The 17,478-nt window shown below is 49.6% G+C and overlaps 1 protein-coding gene across 5 annotated transcripts in view; it reads left to right on the plus strand.

The window, feature by feature from the left end:
* LOC124009330 (zinc finger SWIM domain-containing protein 5-like) overlaps positions 1 to 17,099 on the plus strand; it is a 69,269-nt gene extending 52,170 nt beyond the window's left edge. The window contains exons 3-13 of one of the 5 annotated variants that reach the window (XM_046320999.1): positions 582 to 730; positions 1,290 to 1,440; positions 4,895 to 5,104; positions 5,325 to 5,501; positions 5,974 to 6,165; positions 6,385 to 6,522; positions 9,806 to 10,063; positions 11,361 to 11,496; positions 12,595 to 12,752; positions 12,931 to 13,094; positions 13,215 to 17,099. In XM_046320999.1, coding sequence (XP_046176955.1) covers positions 582 to 730; positions 1,290 to 1,440; positions 4,895 to 5,104; positions 5,325 to 5,501; positions 5,974 to 6,165; positions 6,385 to 6,522; positions 9,806 to 10,063; positions 11,361 to 11,496; positions 12,595 to 12,752; positions 12,931 to 13,094; positions 13,215 to 14,159 — 2,678 coding nt within the window. In that variant the 3' untranslated portion in view covers positions 14,160 to 17,099. The remainder of the gene's footprint in view (positions 1 to 581; positions 731 to 1,289; positions 1,441 to 4,894; positions 5,105 to 5,324; positions 5,502 to 5,973; positions 6,166 to 6,384; positions 6,523 to 9,805; positions 10,064 to 11,360; positions 11,497 to 12,594; positions 12,753 to 12,930; positions 13,095 to 13,214) is intronic. The other 4 variants (XM_046321002.1, XM_046321001.1, XM_046321003.1 and 1 more) reach the window with 4 other exon arrangements.
* Positions 17,100 to 17,478: the final 379 nt, after the last annotated feature.

Genomic DNA, 17,478 nt, shown 5'->3' on the forward strand with positions numbered 1-17,478 from the left:
CTGCTGGTGCTTTGCATTTCTGAAAGTCTGAAAAATAGTCAAATGAAGAAAGTCAGTCAGACCCCGAGCCAACGTTCTAATGTTGCGAACTACTTTAGCCTGGCATGACCCCCCCCCCCGTTATCCTTCTAGTCTGGAAAACAGAGGACCTCTGCAGTCTGCCATCTCTCCACATCACTCTCTAAATATTTACCCACCCCAGCCTCTTAACAAAGAAGTCCATCTCCCAGTTTCCAGGTTGTTTGCTGTGGGGAGTCAGTGCTATGAGTTGGGGCTTTGATTGTGGAGTGTGAACGTTTGGATGCAACAGTGCCTTGGCAGGACTTCAGTTGGTAGTTCGAGGCAGATCAAATGGGTGTTGGGGTTACCTATATGACGCCAACACACCGAGGGTTCACCCTCTGTTCCTGTTCTTTAGGTGTTTGCTTAATTAGAAAAATGTTTAACAAAATCCTGGTTTGATGTCTTGTGAGGTTCGTTTTGAGGCGGGATTGTTATAAGGCATGTTTTTGGAGCCTAGCTTCTGGTTATGTGTTTAATTAGTCTTTGGTCTGACATTGCCTTTCTGTGTGTCTTCCCAGGGGCCCCGGACCCCACGGCAGGGGCCAGCATCGATGATGACAACTGCTGGCACCTGGACGAGGAGCAGGTCAGGGAGCAGGTCAAACTGTTCCTGTCCCAGGGAGGGTACTACGGCTCTGGGAAGCAGCTCAACTCCATGTTCGCCAAGGTACGTCTGTCTGTCTGTCTGTCTGTCTCGGTCTGAACATTCAGTATCAAAATCAATCCCGGGTGGGGCCTCCCGATGTGGTCTGAGGCACTGCATCGCAGTGCTGGCTGTGCCACTAGAGATTCTGGGTATGAGTCCAGGCTCTGTCGCAGCTGGCCGCGACTAGGAGAACCATGGGGCGGCGCACATTTGGCCCAGCATCGTCCGGGTTAGGGGAGGGTTTCGCCGGCAGGGATGTCCTTGTCCCATCGCGCACTAGTGACTCCTGTGGTGGGCCAGGCGCAGTGCACGCTGACACGGTTGCCAGGTATACTACGTTTCCTCCGACACATTGGTGCTACTGGCTTCCGGGTTAAGCGGGCATTGAGTCAAGAAGCAATGTGACTTGGCTGGGTTGTGTTTCAGAGGCCCGCACGGCTCTCAGACCTTTGCCTCCGTACGGGAGTTGCAGCGATGAGACAAGACTCTAACTACCAATTAGATACCACGAAATTGGGAAGAAGGGGTAAAAGAAACAAACATATCGCTGTATATTACTGTCAATGGATGTTTTCTGTAGGTGCGGGAGATGCTGCGGATGCGTGACTCTAACGGTGCCAGGATGTTGACCCTAATCACTGAACAGTTCATGGCCGACCCTCGCCTCGCTCTGTGGAGGCAGCAGGGGACAGGCATGACGGACAAGTGCCGGCAGCTATGGGACGAATTGGGTAAGTCTCTCTCACTTTCTTAAATGTACAGTGTAGAGGTCCAATTCACACAGAACACAGTTCTAGATGATTATGAGTGCCTATTATCCCCTATGTTGCAGAAGGCTATACATGCATACATAATGCATTATGAAGAGGGTATTCATAGAAATGGTAACTGACCAACCGTCTTATTGCTGCTTGGATATTATTGATTTGCTTCCGTTTTAAAACCTTGTCCAAAGCACTGTGGGTACTGGCAGGTCCTGAAACACAGCTGGAAAACCTTGTCCAAAGCACTGTGGGTACTGGCAGGTCCTGAAACTCAGCTGGAAAACCTTGTCCAAAGCACTGTGGGTACTGGCAGGTCCTGAAACTCAGCTGGAAAACCTTGTCCAAAGCACTGTGGGTACTGGCAGGTCCTGAAACTCAGCTGGAAAACCTTGTCCAAAGCACTGTGGGTACTGGCAGGTCCTGAAACTCATTACATTACATTTACATTTAAGTCATTTAGCAGACGCTCTTATCCAGAGCGACTTACAAATTGGTGCATTCACCTTATGACATCCAGTGGAACAACCACTTTACAATAGTGCATCTAAATATTTTAAGGGGGGGTGAGAAGGATTACTTTATCCTATCCTAGGTATTCCTTAAAGAGGTGGGGTTTCAGGTGTCTCCGGAAGGTGGTGATTGACTCCGCTGTCCTGGCGTCGTGAGGGAGTTTGTTCCACCATTGGGGAGCCAGAGCAGCGAACAGTTTTGACTGGGCTGAGCAGGAACTGTACTTCCTCAGTGGTAGGGAGGCGAGCAGGCCAGAGGTGGATGAACGCAGTGCCCTTATTTGGGTGTAGGGCCTGATCAGAGCCTGGAGGTACTGAGGTGCTGTTCCCCTCACAGCTCCGTAGGCAAGCACCATGATCTTGTAGCGGATGCGAGCTTCAACTGGAAGCCAGTGGAGAGAGCGGGAGGAGCGGGGTGACGTGAGAGAACTTGGGAAGATTGAACACTAGACGGGCTGCGGCGTTCTGGATGAGTTGTAGGGGTTTAATGGCACAGGCAGGGAGCCCAGCCAACAGCGAGTTGCAGTAATCCAGACGGGAGATGACAAGTGCCTGGATTAGGACCTGCGCCGCTTCCTGTGTGAGGCAGGGTCGTACTCTGCGGATGTTGTAGAGCATGAACCTACAGGAACGGGCCACCGCCTTGATGTTAGTTGAGAACGACAGGGTGTTGTCCAGGATCACGCCAAGGTTCTTAGCGCTCTGGGAGGAGGACACAATGGAGTTGTCAACCGTGATGGCGAGATCATGGAACGGGCAGTCCTTCCCCGGGAGGAAGAGCAGCTCCGTCTTGCCGAAGTTCAGCTTGAGGTGGTGATCCGTCATCCACACTGATATGTCTGCCAGACATGCAGAGATGCAATTCGCCACCTGGTCATCAGAAGGGGGAAAGGAGAAGATTAATTGTGTGTCGTCTGCATAGCAATGATAGGAGAGACCATGTGAGGTTATGACAGAGCCAAGTGACTTGGTGTATAGCGAGAATAGGAGAGGGCCTAGAACAGAGCCCTGGGGGACACCAGTGGTGAGAGCGCGTGGTGAGGAGACAGATTCTCGCCACGCCACCTGGTAGGAGCGACCTGTCAGGTAGGACGCAATCCAAGCGTGGGCCGCACCGGAGATGCCCAACTCGGAGAGGGTGGAGAGGAGGATCTGATGGTTCACAGTATCGAAGGCAGCCGATAGGTCTAGAAGGATGAGAGCAGAGGAGAGAGAGTTAGCTTTAGCGGTGCGGAGCGCCTCCGTGATACAGAGAAGAGCAGTCTCAGTTGAATGACTAGTCTTGAAACCTGACTGATTTGGATCAAGAAGGTCATTCTGAGAGAGATAGCGGGAGAGCTGACCAAGAACGGCACGTTCAAGAGTTTTGGAGAGAAAAGAAAGAAGGGATACTGGTCTGTAGTTGTTGACATCGGAGGGATCGAGTGTAGGTTTTTTCAGAAGGGGTGCAACTCTCGCTCTCTTGAAGACGGAAGGGACGTAGCCAGCGGTCAGGGATAAGTTGATGAGCGAGGTGAGGTAAGGGAGAAGGTCTCCGGAAATGGTCTGGAGAAGAGAGGAGGGGATAGGGTCGAGCGAGCAGGTTGTTGGGCGGCCGGCCGTCACAAGACGCGAGATTTCATCTGGAGAGAGAGGGGAGAAAGAGGTCAGAGCACAGGGTAGGGCAGTGTGAGCAAAACTCAGCTGGTAAACCTTGTCCAAAGCACTGTGGGTACTGGCAGGTCCTGAAACTCAGCTGGAAAACCTTGTCCAAAGCACTGTGGGTACTGGCAGGTCCTGAAACTCAGCTGGAAAACCTTGTCCAAAGCACTGTGGGTACTGGCAGGTCCTGAAACTCAGCTGGAAAACCTTGTCCAAAGCACTGTGGGTACTGGCAGGTCCTGAAACTCAGCTGGAAAACCTTGTCCAAAGCACTGTGGGTACTGGCAGGTTCTGAAACACAGCTGGAAAACCTTGCTACTCAAAGAGCAATTCCAAACGGAATGTGGCCTCACCACTTCGATCAGCACAGCTGTGAAACTATTGCCTAACTGTAAAGCCACCATGGTACATGTGATGTGAGGTATCTTTCTCGTGTGTGTGTGTGCACTGCGACCTGCCCGTTAAATCCCCAAGCATGTGGCCATATCCGTGGGTGAGTCGGTGGCTGTGCAGCAGTGCATACATCATGGCCAAGCACTCACCTCGATTGGGATTGCATGAAAAGGGGCTGGGATCAATGGGGTTTTCAGCCTCCCTGGTATTGATCGGGGCATTTTAAAGGGGTCGATGACTGCAAACTACACATCCTGAGGAAGTTCATTGGAGAGCAACAGTAGAGCAGAGAGAGGTTTGCTGTGCCCCTCCGCATGATAAGCCCCGGCTCAGGGGTTATGTTTAGTTACCGGGGAGCGGCAGGACAGGGCTCTCTGATTGGCTAGGGCTGCCCACGGGCTGTCAGCATGATCACCAAAGTGCCCAATCAAAGGTGGTGGTGGTGTTGGAGGGTTTAAAGCGACCGTGCTGCACTAATGGCTGTCAGTGTGATCAGGACTGAGAACCCTAACAAAGTGCTCTGAATCCAGGGTTTAAAAGGAAGCAAACCGAAGGGGGTAAGTTCTGGTCATGTATTACCCGGTGATGGGGGTAGTGAAAGGAACTGAACTAGTTTACCCCTCACATTCCTGAGGCTATACTAAATACCTGTCACATGTCCAAATATACCCTGGGCCTTTTGTAACCCAGGAGGACTGTGCTGGATTAAACATGCTTTCTGTATTGTATAGTTCCTCGACTCCTCCCTCCTCCATACCCAAATATACATTAACATAGGATAATTAACTGCTGTTATGGCTCCTTCTCCTGACCCAAGTGGTCAAACAATGGCTATTCCGCCCGTTGACCTTTGCCCCCTGACTTGTGTCCTTTCCCAGGTGCCCTGTGGGTGTGCATCGTGCTGAACCCGCACTGTAAGAGCGAGGAGAAGAGCGGCTGGCTGAAGCAGCTGAAGAAGTGGGGCGACATGGACATCTGTCCCCTGGAGGACGGCAACTACGGCAGTGAGTTGCCCAACATTACCAACGCTCTGCCACAGAGCAACCTCGCCCAGGGTCAGTCGCAGTCTGGAGCAGTGACACACACGGGTATACCTACACATAGAGTACTCACACTGGGCCTGTACACTTCCACTTGAGTTACAGCTACACCCCTTCCCTGTCCCAAACCATGGCTCTGATGCACTGTTTTTGTTTGTCTTCAGATTTGGTTGTCTCTAGTAAAAGTAGTTCAACTCAAAATATCACTAATAGAAGGTATTGTTTTGCACTGTGCTCTGTCCCCCTCCCTGTGTGTTCCCCCCCCCAGACTCCCTGGCCCGGCCCCGACGGACCGTGTTCACGCGGGCCATGGAGGCCTGTGATCTCCACTGGCAGGACAGCCACCTGCAGAGGATCATCAGCTGTGACTACTACATGTCCCCAGCCTACCAGAGAGAGGGAGAGAGTCTGCTCTTCAACCCCCAGGGCCTGCCTCTATGGCTAGGTGAGAACTACACAACCAGATTCAATCTGGTCTGCACAGTACACAGTCTTAGCACTAGATGTTATATCAATTCCAGATGCTATTGGAAGGCCCTCTCAGTATATGTTTTTAAACCATATACACAGACACACGCACATACAATCTCGCACACACACACACACACACAAACAGGCCCAGCTCCTGGCAGTTTAAGCTCTGTGCCATGATAGGGATCCGTTTGTTCAGTGCCAGTTCTTGGGTTTGGGGCTCAAAAACACCACCACTGTTTAGTGGTCTAAGCCTCCTGTAAATCCACTTCCACTGAATCCTGTAGCTGGAGTAAGCAAGTTCTGGGGGAAGATTTGTCCTCATTATGCAACGTAAGCCTGGGCATCAGAGTCGTGGGTTTCTTTCTGCTGAGGCTGCATCCTGCCTGTCAGCCTGCCGGGACATTGTGTTGTGCTCAGCCCGTGTCATGTGATTTGTGCCCTAGATCACGTCCCCACGGCATGCGCGCGGGTCGATGCCCTGCGTTCCCATGGTTACCCCCGCGAGGCACTGCGGTTGGGCGTGGCCATCATCAACACCCTCCGGCTGCAGCAGCACCGCCAGCTGGACATCTACAAGCACCAAAAGAAAGGTAGCGCCCCCTGTCTGCCTGGAGACCGTTCACTGTTCTCATTAGGTGAGCCTCTGGGCCATATGTAACAGAATTAAGGCATTTTAGAATACAATGTGCAGTATGTTGGTGTCATCCTGTTGTGTAGCCTATTATTGGGGCCCTGCATTTTTATATGTTTAGGAAAATATCCTAGCCCTATATAACCTGAATACTGTTCTACTTTTGTTCATGTGATAAGATGTATACTACGATGAGGTCTGATCTTGTGCCTGTGTGTGTCAGAGCTGCTCCAGAAGGGGATGACCAGCACTACGAACCTGGAGGGCTGGGTGGGACACCCCCTGGATCCCATCGGCTGTCTGTTCACCACCCTCACTGAGACCTGCCGGGTAGAGGACGACAACGCAATGGACACTGGAGGTACGCATCTGGCCAGGCCCGGGCCTACCCAGGCAACGTTTACATTCCACTTCAATCGAACTGGTCAACATGGTGTCAGTCCAGCAACCACAACTGATCACCCATACAGTAAAGTCCCATACAATTTGGCCAAGGCAACCAGCACCCATTTCACTCAACTTAAACCAAACTGGTCAAAATGTTTTATTTTGTCCCAAAACTAATCAATTGCAAAGTCACCCTCCTCATGGTCCTCTTGTAAGCAGCCCTGAGATGAATGGCTGTGCTGCAGAAAGGTCATCCAGCCTACACAGTGGTGGAAAATGGATCAAGTCCAACAACATTTGCATTCCATACATTCTTTCGCCCAGCCAAACAGAGAGCAGGGATTTGATACGGACTAATGTGACAGACCTACAGGGAGGCATTGTGTGCCGGAACAATCCTGGTGGTATGGTGATGTGGGTGGGCAGAGTGTGTTAGAGAGAGTGTGTTAGAGAGAGTGTGTTAGAGAGAGTGTGTTAGAGAGAGTGTGTTAGAGAGAGTGTGTTAGAGTGTGTTAGAGAGAGTGCGCGTGCGTGTTAGAGAGAGTGCGTGTTAGAGAGAGTGCGTGTTAGAGAGAGTGCGTGTTAGAGAGAGTGCGCGTGCGTGTTAGAGAGAGTGCGCGTTAGAGAGAGTGCGCGTGCGTGTTAGAGAGAGTGCGCGTGCGAGACCAAGAGAGGGAGCGAGGAAGTGTGTGGCTTATGGCTTATTTATTTTAATTTTATTTAACCTTTATTTAACTGGGCAAGTCAGTTAAGAACAAATTCTTATTTTCAATGACGGCCTAGGAACAGTGGGTTAACTGCCTGTTCAGGGGCAGAACGACAGATTTGTACCTTGTCAGCTCGGGGATTTGAACTTGCAACCTTTCTGTTACTAGTCCAACACTCTAACCACTAGGCTACCCTGCCGCCCCGCTTATAGGGCCGTCATCATCACAGTCCTTTGTTTGGTTCTGGTGAGTAGCTGGAAACATCTGGTATGGAGGCCGGACTTAACTTGAATTCTGACCAATCAGGGAGCAGCTGTCCACAGTCTTTACACATCAGCAGAGCCTGAGCCATAACATTGGAGGGAGAGAAACATGGAGGGGAAACTACTGTGGTTGCCGTATGAGAACAAACTCCGGTCGCCCGGGATTCCACATGGTTAAATCCACCTTGGCACTGACCTCACACAACACATGCCAAAAAACCTAGAAGCCCAAGGCTTATGTCCACTCATATCAAACCTCCTCCGCATCTAGTTAGAAACTCCTATGGACAAAGAAGTTCTATAGCATCTATCCAGTGTTGCCTAAAACGTGTTTGTATATTTTTTGAAGTAGATGGGTACAGTACATAGATGGGTACAGTACATGGATGGGTACAGTACATGGATGGGTACAGTACATGGATGGGTACAGTACATGGAGGGGTACAGTACATGGAGGGGTACAGTACATGGAGGGGTACAGTACATGGAGGGGTACAGTACATGGAGGGGTACAGTACATGGAGGGGTACAGTACATGGAGGGGTACAGTACATGGAGGGGTACAGTACATGGAGGGGTACAGTACATAGATGGGTACAGTACATAGATGGGTACAGTACATGGATGGGTACAGTACATGGAGGGGTACAGTACATGGAGGGGTACAGTACATGGAGGGGTACAGTACATGGAGGGGTACAGTACATGGAGGGGTACAGTACATGGAGGGGTACAGTACATGGAGAGGGGTACAGTACATGGAGGGGTACAGTACATGGAGGGTACAGTACATAGATGGGTACAGTACATAGATGGGTACAGTACATGGAGGGGTACAGTACATGGAGGGGTACAGTACATGGAGGGGTACAGTACATAGATGGGTACAGTACATAGATGGGTACAGTACATGGATGGGTACAGTACATGGAGGGGTACAGTACATGGAGGGGTACAGTACATGGAGGGGTACAGTACATGGAGGGGTACAGTACATGGAGGGGTACAGTACATGGAGGGGTACAGTACATGGAGGGGTACAGTACATATACAGCGTAAATGGGTCAGACCTACATGTAATACGAGAGGTCAAATATTTCCAGAGGCATGACAACAAAGCGGCGTGTTATTGAAAACTCCTGGACGCTCCATTGGTGACTAGAGGTTGTTTTGATCCAGAGGCATGAAGGGAAAATCACTGATATCCTCTCCCCTCCCCCTGTAATAAACAGGATTGTCATAGGGGGGAGGGATAATTTGCCAGGGGGATTTAAGCGTAAGCCGGCCGTGGGTTGGATCTTAGTTCCTGTCAGCAGATGTTAGTGTTTTTCTGGGACCTCAGGGACACCTCTGGTGCTGCCTGGCATCCACAGCTGCCTGGGGGGGGGGGGGAGAGGTTCCTGTAGATGTAGCCACGAACTGCTCCTCGTTGTGACTCACCTTGTCCTGGGCATAGAGACCTTCAGGCATCACATGCTGCTGCCCCAGAGAGAGGTTCCTGTAGATGTGGAGCTAGAGAGAGGTTCCTGTAGATGTGGAGCTAGAGAGAGGTTCCTGTAGATGTGGAGCTAGAGAGAGGTTCCTGTAGATGTGGAGCTAGAGAGAGGTTCCTGTAGATGTGGAGCTAGAGAGAGGTTCCTGTAGATGTGGAGCTAGAGAGAGGTTCCTGTAGATGTGGAGCTAGAGAGAGGTTCCTGTAGATGTGGAGCTAGAGAGAGGTTCCTGTAGATGTGGAGCTAGAGAGAGGTTCCTGTAGATGTGGAGCTAGAGAGAGGTTCCTGTAGATGTGGAGCTAGAGAGAGGTTCCTGTAGATGTGGAGCTAGAGAGAGGTTCCTGTAGATGTGGAGCTAGAGAGAGGTTCCTGTAGATGTGGAGCTAGAGCGAGGTTCCTGTAGATGTGGAGCTAGAGCGAGGTTCCTGTCGATGTGGAGCTAGAGCGAGGTTCCTGTCGATGTGGAGCTAGAGAGAGGTTCCTGTCGATGTGGAGCTAGAGAGAGGTTCCTGTCGATGTGGAGCAAGAGCGAGGTTCCTGTCGATGTGGAGCTAGAGAGAGGTTCCTGTCTGTGGCAGCTGCTTTCCACACCCAGCACCTTACAGGCAAAAAAAACAGACAGCCGTTTTGGATTAGTGTTAGCTTCTAGCAATGTCTCATAACCCTGCTAGATCATTGTTGCAATTGACAATTGGTTCTAATTGACCTAAACGTTTAAACAAAGGTTTAGTAGAGTGAAGTCTCACTTCCATGACCATCCGTGTAAATTAAAAACCTCTCTTTTGTCTCTTCAGACTCTGGAGAGCCCAAGCCGCCTGTGTACCATCATGTGCCCGTGTGGGGTTGCCCGGATGGCGGGGAGTCCTACCTGGCACTGGCCCTGGAGGTGGCGCTGATGGGCATGGGGCAGCAGCGTGTGATGCCTGAAGGCCTCTATGCCCAGGACAAGGTGTGTCGGAACGAGGAGCAGATCGTGGCCAAGCTGCAGGAGATGGAGCTGGATGATCTGCTGGTCCAGACGCTGAGGAAACAGGCTATCCTCCTACTGGAAGGTATGAAGGCTATTTGTGTTATATTATTGTCCTCCACTTGTCTCATTTCATTGTCTATCTTCTCTGTTGCCTTCAATCTCCCTCACTCTTTGTCTCACTTATCCTCCCTCGCTGTCTCACTTATCCTCCCTCGCGGTCTCACTTATCCTCCCTCGCGGTCTCACTTATCCTCCCTCGCGGTCTCACTTATCCTCCCTCGCGGTCTCACTTATCCTCCCTCGCGGTCTCACTTATCCTCCCTCGCGGTCTCACTTATCCTCCCTCGCGGTCTCACTTATCCTCCCTCGCGGTCTCACTTATCCTCCCTCGCGGTCTCACTTATCCTCCCTCGCGGTCTCACTTATCCTCCCCCGCGGCCTCACTTATCCTCCCCCGCGGCCTCACTTATCCTCCCCCGCGGCCTCACTTATCCTCCCCCGCGGCCTCACTTATCCTCCCCGCGGCCTCACTTATCCTCCCCGCGGCCTCACTTATCCTCCCCGCGGCCTCACTTATCCTCCCCCGCGGCCTCACTTATCCTCCCCCGCGGCCTCACTTATCCTCCCCCGCGGCCTCACTTATCCTCCCTCGCGGCCTCACTTATCCTCCCTCGCGGCCTCACTTATCCTCCCTCGCGGCCTCACTTATCCTCCCTCGCGGCCTCACTTATCCTCCCCCGCGGTCTCACTTATCCTCCCTCGCTGTCCGGTTCTATTCTTTCACCCTCCATATCTCTATCTGCTCTGCTTGCTGCTCTCACTCTATTTCTTCCTTCCCCTCTCTCTCTCTCCTTCCGCCTCTCCCTCCCTGCCTCTACCTCATGTCACCCTTTCTCTTTAGCTGTCCCATCCCTCTCTCCCACCTGGCTCCCCTCCACTGGTCCTGCCTCGCAACACCCAGCTGAAAATGGATCTCAACCCTGGCCTTTTAACACGGTCTAACCCCCTTTCTCCTGCTTCCCCATGCTAGCTATGCTATAGCCCTCTCCCATCTGGGGCTTTAGGGAAATGTTAGCTGTGTAATCCTAGAGCAGACATCTGTCGCTGCTAGGGAGGAGAGATTTGGTTAATACCCAATGGGCAGTGAGTGTATGGTTTGCTGTCTGCTCTGTCGCCCCCATCAGGTTGGGGGAGGTATAACCTAATATTGCTTTTATTCACTGCTCTACTTTGAGCCATTAGCTGTTTATACCGGTATACTTTGAATATTAATAAAAAAAACTGAGCCAAATCATAAGTGTGTGTGGCTGGACTCCAAGATATGAATGACGGTGACAATTCTGATGTACTTTGTGACAACTCTCCGTCTGTGTGTTCAGGGGGTCCGTTCAGTGGCCTGGGTGAAGTCATCCACAGGGAAAGCGTTCCCATGCACACCTTTGCCAAGTACCTGTTTTCAGCCTTGCTTCCCCATGACACAGACCTGGCCTACAAACTAGCACTGCGGGCCATGAGGTAAGATCCCCCAACCTACATTCATATCCAACCCTATTCAGGCTCATTGCTCTGTTTCAAGCACCTGTATGTGTCTCTGGCATTCAAAACCATTTAGCTATTACAAAAAGAACACACCATTTGACTATTAACACTTAGAAACGTATCGTGTTTTATTGTCAACATAATGTGATGCGTCTATCTGGCTGCGTCACAGTGTCAGAGTCCTAGACATTCAAACCAGTAGATAAATGATAGCGCTGACGTCATCCACATGAACTCCCGAGGAGAACTCCCGAGGGCGCAAGGATTTGAATTTGACCGTAACTAGCAAAGAGTCATTGTCGACGTGGTCGTTTGAATCCTGCCGGAGTCGACCGGGAGCCTCCTCGTAGCCTGCCTGGCCCGTGATTGGTCTGTGTCACAGCACGCGGTCCTGTGTGACGACAAATGTAGTAGTCAGAGAGGATAACTATTTAATGAAATCTCTCCATTTGAAGCAACTTCACCGTGGGCATCGAACTTAATAATATATTTTAGAGCCCAAAACTGCCGTCAAAATGATTTTATTTGGGCCGTTGTGGCGATCATCATTTATATAGGCTTTTTATGGCAGACCAGGGCTTTTGGCACTGCTAGGTTGCTATGCATTAGCCGACCAGCCGAGGTCATGACTTCACACACCAGACCGGACACTGGGGGCTCCCTCCCTCTACTTGTATCTATATATTGAGAGGCTGGATGATGAATCCCTATGACTGAATAATCCCCATCTGTACTGCGGTATGATTATCCTGCTGAGATTCCTCAGGGTCCTGGCTAATACACAATCCATAATGGGGCTTAGGGCTGCACACAAGCACACACGTGCAAGCTCGGATGTACACACATTCGTGCATATGTAGACAAGGGGGGGGGGAACCTCTAATGCAGCTATACAGACTGGTGTGTGTTTCAGAGACCTCTAATGCAGCTATACAGACTTGAGATGGGACGAGGCAGTGTAATAATGCTGTAGGCTTGGAAACCTTTTTTACAGTTCAATTTTGAATAGGAAACTTTTTCTTTATCATAATAACTCATCTCATCACTCTCTGTCTCTCTGTGTGTGTCCTCTAGGCTCCCTGTGTTAGAGTCGACTGGTCCCTCGGGAGACTTGGGTCACCCCCACCATGGCATCAGCATGGTGCCCAGCCGCTACCCGCGCTGGTTCACCCTGGGACACCTGGAGTCTCAGCAGTGTGAGCTGGCCTCCACCATGCTCACCGCAGCCAAAGGTCAGCTCAGCTCTAGTTACAACAATGCGCACACACACCCAAAACATTTAACCACGCCACTACCAGATAAACACTCCCAAGGACGTGTCCACCACTACAGAACACCACAGTACACATACAAACTGTTGGATGACAAATGTTGTTTTTCAATCTAATACTCTGTTGTTTGTACCTCCAGGAGATATGTTGAGATTGCGGACGGTGCTGGAGGCCATCCAGAAGAACATCCACTCCTCCTCCCTGATCTTCAAACTGGCCCAGGATGCTTTCAAGATCGCCACTCCGGCTGACAACCCCCCAGACATCACCCTGCTCAATGTAGCTCTGGAGCTGGGCCTGCAGGTACTGATGGCTAGATGGATAGTAAGCAGTGTGTGACATTGAAAAAATGTGCTGGTGGGTGTTGAATTACTGTGCATCCTGCCTTGTCTGACGTGTTTCAACATGTCTCTCTCTCTGCAGGTAATGAGGATGACTCTGTCTACTCTGAACTGGAGACGCAGGGAGATGGTGCGCTGGCTGGTCACCTGTGCCACAGAGGTGGGTCTGCGTGCGCTGGTGAGCATCCTCCAGAGCTGGTACACCCTGTTCACCCCCACCGAGGCCACGAGCATCGTCGCAGCCACCGTCATGTCCCACAACACCATCCTGCGCCTCAGCCTGGACTACCCCCAGAGAGAGGAGTTGGCTAGCTGCGCCCGGACGCTGGCCCTGCAGTGTGCCATGAAGGACCCCCAGAACTGCGCCCTCTCTGCCCTCACGCTCTGCGAGAAGGACCACATCGCCTTTGAGACGGCCTACCAGATCGTCATCGACGCAGCATCAACAGGCATGACGTACTCTCAGCTGTTCACCATCGCCCGCTACATGGAGCACCGCGGCTACCCGCTTCGAGCCTTCAAGCTGGCCTCGCTGGCCATGACCCACCTCAACCTGGCCTACAACCAGGACACCCACCCAGCCATTAACGACGTGCTCTGGGCCTGCGCCCTGTCCCATTCGCTGGGCAAGAACGAGCTGGCCGCCATCATCCCCCTGGTGGTGAAGAGCGTGCACTGCGCCACCGTGCTCTCGGACATCCTGCGTCGCTGCACCATGACGGCCCCGGGCCTGGCCGGTATCCCCGGGCGACGGAACTCTGGGAAGCTCATGTCCACGGACAAGGCTCCGCTCCGGCAGCTGCTGGACGCCACTATCAGCGCCTACATCAACACAACCCACTCCCGGCTCACTCACATCAGCCCCAGACACTACGGAGAGTTCATAGAGTTCCTCAGTAAGGCCAGAGAGACCTTCCTACTGGCCCAGGACGGACACATCCAGTTTGCCCAGTTTATAGACAACCTCAAACAGATCTACAAGGGCAAGAAGAAACTCATGATGTTGGTACGGGAACGCTTCGGCTGACCCCTGGGGTTCCCCCAACAGGACAGGCAATATGGGGAGCTCCTTTTATTTCCATTTAATCATTTATTTAAGTTTTCATTTCCATTTCTTTTGTCATTTACATGTCAAATACTATATTTGTCTGGGGGGGGGGGGGGGTTGTCAGTTCTGTCTTCTTCTTGTGAGCGACAACCAATGTTTGTTCGCAATGTTACTCTGCTAGGTAAAGACTGCAGAGGGGGGTCTGAATACAAAAACGTTTGAAAAAGATTATGATAATGATGAAAAAACATTGAGGTGGCAAGTAATGAAAAACCAAATGATGTATAGGGTATTTTGAGCCAGGGAATGATGTCTGCTGTGGTGAGATACGAGTGGTTTTTGAAGGAAAGAAAACCTGTCATTCCAAAAACACTGACGCACATAGTGTTGACTTACTGTTATACCTCGATCGTATTCCAAGGGTCAGCTTGAAACTTTTCCCGTTAAAAGGCCTCGTTTCAAGGCATTATGTGTGGAGGAGGTGGAATGCTGAACTTGGATCTGTCAGGTCCAGGAGCCAAGCCTAAATATGCCAGACTCATCAGGTACATACAGAGTCCTCCTCACATATCTCTCACATATTCTCTACCACCTTTCCTGAGTGTAGCCTGATCCATTTGTCTGGTATCTCCTATTTCTAGTGAAGGTACCTTTCAAAAAGAGACCGATGTACAGAGCGAGAGAGAGAGAGAGAGAGAGAGAGACGGGTTGCGGCAGATTGGTATTTGGATTCGATCACGGAAAGATGGATTGACTGGCCTGAGAGTGATACTGCCACTGTGGGTTTGGGTCTGTGAGGAGTGGCTTGTGTTGTCAGAGTTTGGGTTTATAACATGTGGAAATACCATGGCTGAAAAACATCTTGTATCTTTCAAAGCAAAACGTGTATGAACGTGTACTTTTTGACAACATGCCTTGGTGTAGCCGGTTGGGGTTAGTATTCCACATACAAGCCTAAATATAACTATCAACCTCTCAGACCCTGTGGGGAAAGTTTTCTATTAGCCATAGTATTATTGTTATACAAGCACTTCATAAATGTCATGTACTCTCGACACCATTCTGTCTGCTTGAGCAATTATTTATCAATCATTAGAGTCATCTGTGTGTGAATGAATACTAGGAATACAAAACAGCAGAACTATATTTAACATGCAAAAATAGGAATATTAGACACAGGCATTTGAGGATAAATGTTGAGGCTATGAAAAGCGTTCCGTGTCAGCTTCCACATTCCAGGTGACCTAGGGCCACAGAAGTCCACCGTCTGTCTGGCGTAGTAGTGCAGTAAAGAAACGACGACAGAAAAGAGAAAAGAGATGCTCAACTCAGTTCTCAGGGAATCACTTAAAGAAACAAAAACAACCACAAAAAGTAGTAGCATAAAGCATTTAAGATATTGTAAATATGAAAGTGTCAATTAAGAAAATTGTAAAGTTATAATTATTTATGATAAATGTGTGTTTTTTGTTTTTGTGGGATACTTGAATGTGTTGTGGGCTGGGAATGTGAGGGCAGTTAGATGAAAATACATTTCTCAGGTGCTCCTGTGTACATTTCTCTGAATTTTGAGTCGTTTTTTTATTTTATTTGTATGTTTTGTTTAGTTTTCTAAGACGAAGCATGTTATTTTCGAAATGAGAAAAGCAGGCATACCATTATGAAAAGAAAGCAACCCGACTATGCAGAAAACACTTGGTGGTTTGGTCCCCTTCTCTGGAGTCACCCAGACGAATGTCTGAGAGGGGCTCGCCACTATCCTAAAGAGAACAGACGAGGCAAGACACGGCATGTTTGTATTCGTAAGTAGCCTGCACATGCTGCAAATTGGGACGGACGTTGCCTTTGACCAATTTAATGTACAATTTCTCTCTTTGGACTTAAGCCTTTAGTGTCTTCTCAAAGAACCCGTGTCAGCGCCTGACATGGTAACGAGAGTTTAAGGAGAACAATGGTCCAAAATAAATGAAAATAAAAACCCTGCAAGCCCCACGCAAAATAAGGAACTGGCAGAGAATATGAGTGGGGGAGTCTGTTTTAACAACCCCTATCGTCCTCCCTTGTATTTCGTCATGCTTTTAAGCCTATTCAGTTCACTTCACCTGAACGACCATGGCTCTTAACCTACAACCCCTACAGAGCTGTTGAGTTATTCTGCTCCTTCCTTCCATCGCTGGTCTTTATTCCTTCTCTTTTAAAAAGATGTTAACTTCCTCCCAAATGTTAGTCACAGGATTCAGTAAGACTGCAGCGCTGCCTGTACCAGTGCCATATGCACCACGACATAACACCTGCTTTCCAAACCAACGTACGGCAGCCTCCTCTGTTTTTGTCATTCTCTTAGCTGCCACAAATATGAACCACTACTTGAATCTGAGATTTGTGAGTTACAACGAGTGGACAAAACAAGATTGCAGTTTAATGTAAACCTGCCTGTTATACACACACACACACACACACATGTCAAACAACAAGCATTTTCTGTCGCTGAAGTAGTTGGTTCTACGGCATTGCAAAAGAAATGGGGGGGGGGGGGGGTCCTCTGGCTTTTAATTTCTCTCTCCCATACTCTGTGTCTGTGTTAACTGTACCAGTGTTTTGACCTGGCACTAGAATTTACAAGGAAGTAATAATCACTGGTAGATTGTTCACTAGTTCATCTACGGTTAGATTCTTTTTTTTTATTTAAGGGAAAGTGTTTGTTGCCTCTTTGTGCTACTGATTTATAAAAAAATAAATAAAAAAAGGTATCCAGTATTTGTTGCCACAGAAGTATAGTTTATCAACAGTTTGTTTGTGCAACCTCTTGAGCTAATGTCTATAAAACAATTTATTACTATTTATGTAACGCTACTACCATTTTATATCATTTGTGTTGGAATCTCAGTGCTTTTCTATGAATAAAGTGTGAAACACGTATATTGACTCCTGCTACTTTCTAAAAACGGTCTTCTCTCACTTTAGGTGCCACTCTATTCCTGTCGGTGTAGTTGTGATTTCTCCTCTAATAAGACTCTCTATCTCATCTATCTCATTGCAATTCTCATTCATTAGGGCATTCATGGAGCCAAACCTGTGAATCAGGTCATAAAGAATCCTAAGTGTGTGTGAGAGGCAGGCAGCACGTCTCCAGCCCAGATTGATTGCCTCTCTAAATGAGCTTATTAATTATCGCAGCAGACAGCTCACAACTGTCCGATTCCCATTCTGTTCTTAATAGAACACCACCTCAATTTGTTCTGTTACCTCCTACACATGGGATTGGACTGACAGTGAATTCTATCAATCGGTTTTGGGA

The sequence above is a fragment of the Oncorhynchus gorbuscha genome, linkage group LG22, assembly GCF_021184085.1.
Source record: "Oncorhynchus gorbuscha isolate QuinsamMale2020 ecotype Even-year linkage group LG22, OgorEven_v1.0, whole genome shotgun sequence".
NCBI classification, from domain to species: domain Eukaryota; kingdom Metazoa; phylum Chordata; class Actinopteri; order Salmoniformes; family Salmonidae; genus Oncorhynchus; species Oncorhynchus gorbuscha.